Source organism: Malus sylvestris, chromosome 16, assembly GCF_916048215.2.
Source record: "Malus sylvestris chromosome 16, drMalSylv7.2, whole genome shotgun sequence".
Classification (NCBI taxonomy): domain Eukaryota; kingdom Viridiplantae; phylum Streptophyta; class Magnoliopsida; order Rosales; family Rosaceae; genus Malus; species Malus sylvestris.
The window spans coordinates 30,310,238-30,321,948 of NC_062275.1; the positions used below are offsets into that span (position 1 = coordinate 30,310,238).

Here is an 11,711-nt window from a genome sequence, read left to right on the forward strand (position 1 = left end):
GAGACATCTGTCTTCAGTTTTAAGGTTTCGGTTTAAGAAAAATGAGTTGGGCATGTGTGTGAGTGTGAGTGGTGCGATAATAGGATAGCTAACTATTCATGTTTGGCAGTGTTGATGCACAAAACCGGAGGTCTTGGAACAACGTAAATCCGACCGTGAATTTGCAAGCAATGTAAATAACACAAGATGTATCGTGGTTCACCCCAAGGTTTGGGCTACATCCACACTGATATTGTATTTCTCTGAGAGATGAGGGGAGTGAGGGAGAACTGTAATGTGAGAGCTTTGAGAGGATGAATGAGACTTAAGAAATGGCCCCTTTAATTGTGAGGGTGAGGGGTCCTTTTATAGAATAAGGACTCCTTACTTATTATATATTTGCCTCTTCCTTTATCACATAATTACATTTAAGTCCCCCGAGTATTTGTACAAGATCTAAATACCTAAATATGGTATAAACAGTAGTCCCCCAAGTCTTTAGTCAAGAGAGTCTTTTGGTTGGAGACTTGAAATTCAGTCCATGTGTGGGCCAAAGTAACTAGATGTCGTCTTGAACTGATACTTGATATAAGGCGGTGCTCAAAGTGAAATGATGCTCAACTATAAGTGGCACATGTTGCAAGGCTGCTCGGCTTATGGCTTATGTTGCCTTGGTTGGCTCGGCTTGTGGCGCTTGAAGGTGAGGGTGTCCCTTTTATAGAATAAGGGCTCGCTCCTCAATACATAAATGATGGGCTAGAGTTGATGCTTGCGGCGAGGCAGTTGCTCAGTAGGCGGCGATGCTCTCTATTGGTGGTGAGGGAGTCCCTTTTATAGAATAAGGGCTCGTTCCTCAAAACATAAGTGATGGGTTAGGAGTGATGCTCGCGGCGAGGCGGTTGCTCAGCTAGCGACGTTGCTCTCTAACGAAAGTGAGGGAGTCCCTTTTATAAAATAAGGGCTCGTTCCTCAATACATAAGTGATGGGCTAAGTCCCCCAAGTATTTTTGCTTGAGTGCTCTCTAATGAAAGTGAGGGAGTCCCTTTTATAAAATAAGGGCTCGCTCCTCAGTACATAAATGATAGGCTAGAGTTGATGCTAGCGACGAGGCGGTTGCTCAGTAGGCGACGATGCTCTCTAATGGTGGTGAGGAAGTCCCTTTTATAGAATAAAGGCTCGTTCCTCAATACATAAGTGATGGGTTAGGAGTGATGCTCGCGGCAAGGCGGTTGCTCCGCTGGCAGCGTTGCTCTCTAACGAAGATAAGGGAGTCCCTTTTATAAAATAAGGGCTCGCTCCTCAATACATAGATAATGGGCTAGGTCCCCCAAGTATTTTTCATGAGGCCCCGTTAAAGCCCAATATATGGTACATAATGTAGTCCCCCAAGTCTTCGGTCAATAGAGTCTGTTGGCCAGAGACTTCAAATTGAGTCCATGTATGGGCCGAAGTGGCGGTTGTTCGGATGCGGTATTTGTATACCCTACACTGAAGCTTTGTAAGTGAAGCTTTGAAGCTAGAGCTCTGTAAATGAAGCTTTTGAAGCTAGAGCTTTTGTAAATGAAGCTTTTGAAGTTGTAGCTCTGTAAATGAAGCTTTTAAAGTTGATTGACATGAGTGATGCTCATGAATGTTTATGTTGATTGACATGAGTGATGCTCATGGATGTTGTCATGAGTGATGCATATGAATGTTAACATGAGTGATACTCATGAATGTTGACCTGAATGATGGTCATGAATGTTTATGTATGATTGTCATGAGTGATGCTCATGAATGTTTATGTATGAATGACATGAGTAATGCTCATGTATAATTTGGAGTACTGGGCGTACTTTTGATCACCTGGTTGGTGGCATGAAGAAGAGTACGGGTTGTACATTTCATTACCTGGTTGGTGGCATGAATGGCTAGTTGCCAAATGATATTAGAGTACGGGTTGTACATTTCATCACCTGGTTGATGGTAATAGCGGCGGGTTGCAAAATAATTTTGGAGTACTGGGCGTACTTTTGATCACCTGGTTGGTGATAATAGCGGCAGGTTGCCGAATAATTTTGGAGTATTGGGCGTACTTTTGATGACCTGGTTGGAGCTATTTTGTGCTTACGGGCCTTCGCCCTCTACACAACATTCCAGCCCATTTATTTTGGGCTTTGCCCTTGTTTTTTTTTTTTTTTTTTTTTTTTGGCTTTGTTCCCCACTGCTTTTTTTTTTTTTTTGCTTTGTTCTTTTGGGCAAATGGCAGACAATAATTACATGATATAGCTAGGAATTGTGTGTCCATGCTCACTGTTATTTGACCAGGGTGCGGTCAAAAGAAATTTTCCAGCTTTTTAAGGCATAAAGAAGGGCAACAACGCCATCATCAGGTATAATTCCTTCCTCTTTACTTTCTTCCTTTTGGCAGGTGGCAGACAAAAGGAATAATAATAGACAGAGAAAGCTTATCTTCTTCAAGTCGTAACGAATGTGTTTCTGATAATGTTGTACCACGTCGCGCCCACCATCTGCCACGCCACTGAGTTAAATCGTTCATCGAGTCACGAACCGTCCCCGTCGGGCACCGTAGTAAGCTCGGGAATCGCAGCAAGCTCGGGAATGGTGATTGTGACCTCCACTTCAATGTCTGGTTCAATCGTGATGGAAGTACTTTACTTGACAACATCAGGTGAACTGAACAAGTCGATAACCCTCTTGTGGACCCGCAACTTAGATCTATCCCATATGTTGGTGCCTTCACCACTTGGAGACATTGAGCAGTGTGATCCAAGAAATCTTAAAGCGCCACCACAAACCTTGGAGATCATAATACTGGAAACAGGTTGACTAGGTCAAGTGGTTCGACAAGTGACCCATCCTATTTAAAGTTAGCTTTTACACGTCATTGGATAAGCTTGAAGACAATCTAGATCCACCAACCACTGAAATGTTGAGGTGTTCTGTGGGTCCACCCTGTGTCACGTTACAAGGATGGTACATCGCCCTCCCTCCTTGAGCTCCTGCAATTCAGCTCCATCAATTGATTATGACACAGACTAAAGCTGCAAGCTTGCAAACTGATCCTTCTCTGAAAATTCCTGCGTCGAAGGCGCACCACCTGACTCAGCTGCTTTACCACCACCTGACTCAGTTTATCAAGAACAGCTCTTTGAGTATGGTTACAAGCCTTGTTAGACTGCCCAAATAACAATATCTTCGAAGCACGTACAGATGCCATGACGACAGCAATGAAGACGGCGATCACCGCCCCGATGACCTAAACCCATCGCCTCGGTTTTCCCTTCGTCCCAACCATTAATGCGACAAAAATTATGAGCAAAGTCTATAAATCTCAATAAAACCCTGTTTGTTCCCCGAGAAAAATGAGGAGGAAAATTCTGGGTTCTGGGTTTTTGGTTTTGGGCTCTCTGACACCTTATGGAATATCCATGTACTCGGGTGGCCCTGCTCTCTCAATGCCATATGTCCTGCCTTTTGTCCCCCCCAGTTTCTTCGATGCGTTATGATTAGAGGGCTGAAAGTGGAAGTGGCTTGGGCCTGCTTTCTTCTGGTAGCCTCTATGGATATGGATTTGTGTCGGTGGGAGAAAATAGCTATGGATCTATGTCTTTGTATTCATCCAAGCTATATGGAGGGTCAGCGTTGCCACCCCCTCCAACACTTGAGATGCTAGTTCCTGTGAATCGGAAGCTCTTCCGGTAACGGCATCGGAACCGGTCGGGTCACGGTGGCGACTGTTGCTTCGGGTGAAGAGCATAAGCAAGGTGGGTTTGCGGCGAGGGAGCTGGATCAAGGGGCTCGACCACGGGCTTCGCGTCGGGCTCTGGGCCATGCCGCACTGCATGGCGAGGAGCTTGAATTTCTGCAAAGTCCCCATCTTTTGGATTTAAGGTCTGTTGCTGCTACTAACTCCCATTCCTCTCTTTATATACATGTGAATTGTTGGGGGTGAATATTTGAATTTAAAATGGTGAATGATTGCAGGGGAGAAACTGAGACACGATTGATTGCTTGTGAAATGGAGAAAAGGATATGTTGGGAGGTCTGCGAAAGTTTTCTGGAAAAGCTCTGGTTTTTTTTTTTTTTTTTTTTTTTTTTTTTTTTTTTGCATATCTTGCAGATTCACGGTGGAGGTGAAAAAAATGAAAGAGAACCGACACAACTTTTCGTATCGATTCCCATAGACGGCGCCAAATGTTGATGCACAAAACCGGAGGTCTTGGAACAACGTAAATCCGACCGTGAATCTGCAAGTAATGTAAATAACACAATATGTATCGTGGTTTACCCCAAGATTTGGGCTACGTCCACACTGATATTGTATTTCTCTGAGAGGTGAAGGGAGTGAGGGAGCTCTATAATGTGAGAGCTTTGAGAGGATGAAGGAGCCTTAAGAAATGGCCTCCTCTAATTGTGAGGGTGAGGAGTCCTTTTATAGAATAAGGACTCCTCACTTATTACATATTTGCCCATTCCTTTATCACATAATTACATTTAAATCCCTCGAGTATTTGTACGAGATCTAAATACAAGGTCCTAAATATGGTATAAACAAGCAGAATAGAAGAAAAAACATAGGGAGAAAAACTGTTAGACGGGCAAGACTAAATCAAATGTGTACATACATGGGGTTGAAGAACGGGAACAGAGCGCGAGTGTGAAAGGGAATTTGATTTTAAAATAAAAGTCAGACTAAAAAAGAGTTTACAATATAAAATAATAGTTAAAATTCACACATCATCGGGAGTAGGACATGGCTATGGTAAGATAACACGAGGAGACCATTGAACATCTATTTCTGCTCTGTCCGTGGGTTGAGGTGATTTGGTTCGGTGGGATGTTGAGTCACAGAATTATTCGTAGTTCTATTTCTTCTTGGGTGAATTGGCTTGTCAACATCACTAATATCACTTTGAATTCGAAGGCTGAGATGGATCGGGTGTTATCTTATGTGGCTTTTATGTGTTGGCACATTTGGAAGAGTAGATGCAATTTCCTTTTTCAAAATGGATCTATTAACCCCAGGAATGTGCTTGCTGCTATCGACACCTTTGTTAGTGCGTTCAGTGAAGCTTCCAGAAACAAGGTGATTAAGTGCCAGCCCGGTGGTGTCTCCCACCTCCTCCTTTCGTTAAGATCAATGTCGATGCAAGTTGGGAGCAGGGTACATTCTCGGGCTTCTCGGGGGTTGTGGTTAGGGACTCGGCCGGAACCTTTATCGCGGCTAGGAGAGGTTGCTTTGCTGCGCATTCTGCGGCAGTGGCTGAGGCCATTGCGATCCGCCACGGCTGTGAGTTGGGTGTAGCTATGGGATTTAATTTGATTGTGATCGAATCTGATTCCCAGGATTCTATTTCTTACCTTATGGGTAAGACTTCAAATGGCAGGTGGGAGGCTTTTCCGGTGTTGACGAAATGTAAGCTGATTGGAAACTCCTTTCAAGACTGTCGCTGGTCTTGGATTCCAAGATCAGCCAATTTGGCGGCGGATTGTTTGGCGTCGCGTAGAAATAGGGAGATGTGTGATTTTACTTGGGTCAATAGGCCTCCATCTTCTTTGGTTCATGTTTTATGTAATGATGGACTCCCTTGTCCTCCTTGAGTTTGCTTGGTAATGGGAGGGGGGACGCGGGTTGTTGTTTGATGCGTCTGGGTATTTCTTCCCCTTGCATTACCAGGTTGTCTCTGCTGTTTGCCTCTGGGTAGGCTTCTGTTGTTCTTGTGGCTTCTGTGCCCTGGTTTAATCGATTCCAGTTTATCCAAAAAAAAAAAAAATATTGCTTTACGTGTTTTGATTATTTATTAATGAGATATGATGCTCGCCAGATCCTCTTTGTGAGGATCCCGGATATCCTTTAATTTTGTCATTTCATCGTACATCGTACGGTTAAAAATTATTTAAAATTGAACACAAACATGCCGTAAGAAAACTGACCGCATAATGTACGATAAATAGATAGGATTAAAGGATCATTGGGATCCTCACAAAGAGGATCCAGTGAGGATCCTATCTCTTTATTAACCTATCGGTTTACATGCATGATTATCACATTAAATGAGATTATTGACATCAATGTTACATTCGTGCAAAGCAAGACAAATACTGTTGCATTGTGTTCAAGTACTCAGTTGTGTTTAGTCTGGAGTTGTGTATATATTCAAGAGCTGGAGAAGGCCTTGGATGTAAAATTTTGAAAAGTTGTATATGTCAGGTACCATTCTTTGTTATTTTTCATGATTTAAATTCATTCAAATATTCAATCACAATTACAGGTGAAACGGAAGGACTTTCATTGGAATCCTATCTAAATTAGGACATGTGTCGCTTAAGTTGTATAGGAATTCTTAAAATCAAGAGTTAAGAATAACAAGTTCTTTATTACCTAGAATAGAATAACCACTTGGAATACTAAAATAGATTATATTTGTCGAGAAGTGTAAAATCGTATGGGCGAAAAATCACACGTTTGGCTGAGTATGCTACTAATCAATTTTTACCTCTTACTCTAGTGTGTACTTCCAAAGGAAAGGACACGATGAGTATAAATACCCTCTTTAATTTCTATTCTGATGGACTAAAACAAATTATTGTGACTTGTGAAGTACAACAATGGTCTAAAGAGAGGAATGGAAGTGATTGACACATGTTGCCTTTTTTTCGTAGGTGCTCATTTTGTATGGGCTTTTAGTTTAATGTTTCTATTCAACAGGGCGTGGTTATTGGTAAGAACTTGTTAAATCCATCAATCTAGATCATCATCAAGATCAGAACTTCTTGTAAAAAGAGAGTAAATAAACAGTAGTATAGATATACCATAAAATTGATTTCTTCCATAGGATTGGGGGACCAAGCATTTTTGGAGAGCAATAAATGGGTTATATTATGTCATTTCATGGTGGATCAGCAAATTATTGGGGTGAGCTAGATTTGAACCAACGTAGACATATTGTCAACGAATTTACAGTTCATTCCCATTAACCGTAGCTTCCCATGAATTAGTGAATTAGGTAGGATCCTTTTGTATAGAATAACAAATGTACAAAATAACAAAGCAAAGAGCAAGTCAATTTTCTTAATAAGGTCGATGAAGCCTTATTTTAGCCAATCCATGAGCAACTATTCATGGACATTATGGAGAAATCCTTTCTGATGGAGATACATTTGTTATATATGTTGTTTTACTAGTTTGTGTATCCCATTCATTAATTCTCGTTGACCACGCCCTAGAGGAATCATTGAATCAATAGCAATAAGTCTTGTGAATGATTTGGAATGATTTGGAAGTGACAAAATTTTCAGGTTTTGAAATTTGGAATTCTCAAAGTGTCTAATGGCTGGTTTGGTATTGCTGTGCTTTGAAAAAAACCTACTTCTGCTGTGCTGTGAGAATAAGCGGCTGTGAAATAAAGCTGTAGAGTGTTTGGTAAACTTTTTTATAAAAATGCTTTTGAAAAAAAAAAGCAGTATTATAGTGTTTGGTAGACTTTTATGTAAAACAAATGTGAAAAAAAACCGGTTTTTCAAAGCTAAGTTTTGCAGCTTCTTGTTTTTGTCTTTTTTTCACCAAAAAATGTGAAAAAAAAATTCAAGCTGAATGTTTACCAAACACATCAGAATCACCTTAGTATCAAACCAGGCCTAGATGCATTCAAATTTTCCATACATTTCTTCAAAACATTCGGATTCCAAATTTTTTGGATTCACATAAAAAAATTTAACAGGAATTGAAAATTACATTCCAACTTGCACACTTAAACATGAGAGATATTACTATTTTTTTTTTTTTTTTTGGAGAACTAGAGATATTACTACTTTAGGAAGAAGGAAATGTCTAAATAGCGGAACACGATGAGATAAAAGAAAAATACCTTAATATTATTATTATTTTCTTAATTCAAGGGACAAAGTAGAATTGGTTGATTTTAACACTATGTTTGGATGATAAAAATAAATTTAAAATTTGAATAAAAGTCAGAATTTATAAATTGATATTCACAAATTCTCTTGTTTGGATTCATAAATATAGGAATTTAAAATTTCCGCGTGAAAAAAAAAACTTCGAATTTGAGACTTTGAATTCCCAAGTTTAAGTTTTATGTAAATATGTGTCATTTTTCAATTTTTATGACCTTAAAAATAATAAATATTGTTTTCAATTCCATTATTCCTGTCACTTTAATTTCTGTTGTTTTAAAATTACTTAATAATCTTAAATTTCTTAATTTAAAGAGAAAAAGGTAGTAATTGAGTTTCTGTGAATAACCGTTCAGAACGCAAAAGCAGAGACGCCATTAGCGCAGCGCCATAACCCACTCGATCTCACCAAAAATCCTTATCTTTTGCCCTCTGCTCTGCCCGCCACCATCATCCCGAGAGGGTTTCGTAAGTATCTTTAATATCTCTCTATCTCCTTAATTTTGGTTTGAATTTCTGAATTTGAGGCTTCTCTGCCCTATGCTTTATAATTTACGTATGAAGGATTCTCTCTACTCTTGAATTGTAAAATAGGGTTGAAGTTGAATTTGATCATATTTGCATTTGGGTAATGTTAAATGTCTCAAGAGGGGGTGTTAGGCCATTTGAGACTCTTCTTCAATGGTGTTTGGCCATTTGAGACAAGAACAAGATTGGGATGGTCAGAATGGTGAAGATAAAACGGGGTGGTGCTACCATCGGAAGAAGAGTCTCCCATGGTGTTAGGCCATTTGATGTTGGTGATATTGTCTGAAATTTGATCAATAATTATGTGTGGGTTGTCTGGTTTTCGATGCTTGAACGAGAGATTGCAAATTTTGGCATAATGTTAGAAACAATGTGATACATTGTGGGCGTTTTCGCATTGCTGGGGTAGAGGTTCATCATCACTTCTCTCGTTGATTAAAATCGTACCCCCCAGTTATGTACTTGTTCTAGTTATAGGAAATTTGGTTTGTATTCACCTGCGAATTATGACACTTATTATATGGATGGGCACTATAGAGTGGTACATTGAATGTCGATAGAAAAGGGAGAATGATCTTATTTGTAAATGGGTGTGCTCTTTGCGCTCTTCATTCTCATCCTGATCTCCGAGTGCAGGAGAGATGTGGGGGAGCGACAATAGTGCTCCCCTTTGCTAATTATAGAAGTGAATGAAGATTTGATGTATTTCAGACTAGAATTATGATCACTATGAAGTTTTAATTTGAGGCTTTATTCAGCTAATATGATTGGATTCAGTGGAAACAAAGTAGAGAGTACCTGTAGTAATTCTTCTTCACGAATTGTTGAGAGAGCTCTGGTATATTCAAGTATTTGACGAGTTGTGTGTGCAGATTGATTGTGCTTTTCTAGGATATCTGTTTTGGAAGGTTATAATATTTCCGTTGTTCCTGCTACTCCATCACATAAGACAAACGGATTGTCAAATTTCTGAAAATTGCTATTATGCATTCCTTCTTTTAGGTCTCCACTATCTATATTTATGACTGGTCAGTGGTTCTATTTTCTTCATAATGCTTCTAGTATTTTTATATTCTATTTTTAGACAAGGTACCAGCATATTTCATGGTTTAGAGAATCACAGATGATGTTTGTTTTGGTGATAGGGAATTATTCGAAAAAAAAATGTCAGGGAGACGAAAAATACCATCATCTTTTGAGCGACGTCCCATTCAATCTCCAGGTATGATGCGGCATGGTCCATTGCCTGGGTCAGGGCCTACTACTGGCCACCAATCATTTGAGTCACTACCCCATCCTGAACTATTGGAAAATAAAATTGCATATCAAGCAGCAGAGATAAAACAACTGGCAGGAGACAATAATAGATTGGCAGCTTCTCATGTGGATTTAAGGCGGGATCTTGTAGCTGCAGAGGAGGATGTAGAAAGACTTAAGGCACACATGAGAAGCATCCAGACTGAGAGTGACATTCAGATCCGGGTTTTGCTTGATAAGATTGCAAAACGGGAAGCAGACATAAAGGCTGGTGAGGGTGTGAAGAAGGAATTGCAAAGGGCTCACATGGAAGCACAGAGCTTGTTTATAGCACGACAAGAGCTGACCATTAAAATTCAACAGGCCAAAGAGGAATTGCAGAAGGCTCGACTGGATGTTCAGAAACTACCAGATTTGAATGCTGAACTTGACAGCTTGAGGGAAGAACACCAGAGGCTGCGGTGAGTCATTTAAGTTGTGCACCTTACTTTCAAGTCTATTTGCCTATATCATAGTGATACCCATAGACTTTCATGCATGCCTTTATCGACAATTATTGCCACTATGCTGATATAAACTTACAAAAAAAAGGGTGGCAATTTCTTTTCTATTTTTAATTTCAGAAATAGGACTCTTAAGTATGTTTGTTCCCTTAGTGATGGATTAGTCACATTATACAGAATGTAATGGCATATTCCCAATCTGTTTTGAGTGGTTCCATATTTTCATTTCATTGTGTTATTAGATATTCAACCAAATTAGCTGAATGATTCGCCCAAAATATATTTTCTCGATTAAAGTTCACAGTTCCTGTGTTTCATTTTTCATTTTTTCATATCATTTGGGATGGGCTCTGAGGTTTCAACTTGATCTCCTGATTCTCTAAAGCTGTTGTGTGTACAAAACAGTTCTACTTTTGAATATGAGAAGGGTTTAAACATAGAGCAAGTTGTGCAAATGAAAGCAATGGAGAAGAAGCTAATTGGGATGGCTAGAGAAGTAGAAAGGTTGCGTGACGAGGTCCTGAATTCCGAGAAAAGAGAACATGGTAACTTTCATGCCTGTCTATATCGTATTGATAACAGTTAAAGATTTCTTTAGATGATCATCGTTCTGATACTTTTGCTAATTATTTTAGCACCAAACACACATACTGGTGGTTACACAAATCCACATTCGCATTTCCCACATAATATCCAAGGTGGTAGTGCGAATTTTGATGGTTATGGGAGGCCTTATGTTTCTTTCGGTATTCGGCCACCAGGAGATGGAACAGTTCCATATGGCAGCAGCAGCTACGTTGCTGCTGGTGTAGGTGTCCCAACTGCTGCTGCTGCTGGTGCTATTTGGGGAGCAGCTTATGATCCCTCGCTTGATGCAGCTGCCCCTAGCTCTGGGGTTGGTGCTGTTTGGAAAGGTGCATATGATTCTGCGCTTTCTCAATAGTGTATACTGGACAAGACCTTTGGTTACCAGGGCATAAGGCGGAAGTTTAGTGCGGGTCGTAGGATTGAAGGGATTATTTTCTTCTTTTGGTTTGTGTAGTAAGTTGAATGATACTTTTGCCATAGAGAATTATCGAGTATCGGTAGTGATAGCTGTAGTAGAAAAAATTGTACAAGTTGTCTAATGAACAAGACATTTATTTTTCAATCTTTACAGTGATAACGATGATTTAGGTGTAAATATATAGATATTGATTGTAAACAGAATTACTCTTATTCTTATTAGAAACTTAGAAACTCCAAGGAAGGTAAAGCAACCAAGCCTAACTTGGGGAATAAGCATCCGCTAACTGTGTGCTAGCACCCGCGGAAATATAGAGGATGCAAGCATTATCTGGAATGATTGGGCGTAAAGTGTCTGTAGGTGGCTTTTTAAGTCTGCCGTTTGAAGGATAAATTTGTGAAAACAAGTTCATTTGAGCAACATTTATGCATGCAATTAACAATTAAAGGTGGAATCATGCTTGTATGCACTTAAAAAAACAAAACTTCACCCATGAAATTCAAGGCCTAGTAGTTGTGGT

General features: G+C 39.8%; 1 protein-coding gene across 3 annotated transcripts; it reads left to right on the forward strand.

Annotated features, from left to right (window-relative positions):
* The first annotated feature begins 8,213 nt into the window (after positions 1 to 8,213).
* On the forward strand, positions 8,214 to 11,335 carry LOC126607158 (protein FLX-like 4). 3 transcript variants are annotated; one of them, XM_050274636.1, is made up of 5 exons: positions 8,227 to 8,365; positions 9,298 to 9,453; positions 9,571 to 10,143; positions 10,591 to 10,730; positions 10,821 to 11,335. In XM_050274636.1, the coding sequence occupies exons 3-5, from the start codon at positions 9,590 to 9,592 to the stop codon at positions 11,126 to 11,128; spliced, it is 1,002 nt and encodes a 333-aa protein (XP_050130593.1). In that variant the 5' UTR covers positions 8,227 to 8,365; positions 9,298 to 9,453; positions 9,571 to 9,589; the 3' UTR covers positions 11,129 to 11,335. The 3 variants fall into 3 exon arrangements, with proteins under 3 accessions (XP_050130591.1, XP_050130594.1, XP_050130593.1); XM_050274634.1 differs by lacking the exon at positions 9,298 to 9,453 and having other exon boundaries at positions 8,214 to 8,365; XM_050274637.1 differs by lacking the exon at positions 9,298 to 9,453 and having other exon boundaries at positions 8,214 to 8,365; positions 10,947 to 11,335.
* The last annotated feature ends 376 nt before the right edge of the window (positions 11,336 to 11,711 follow it).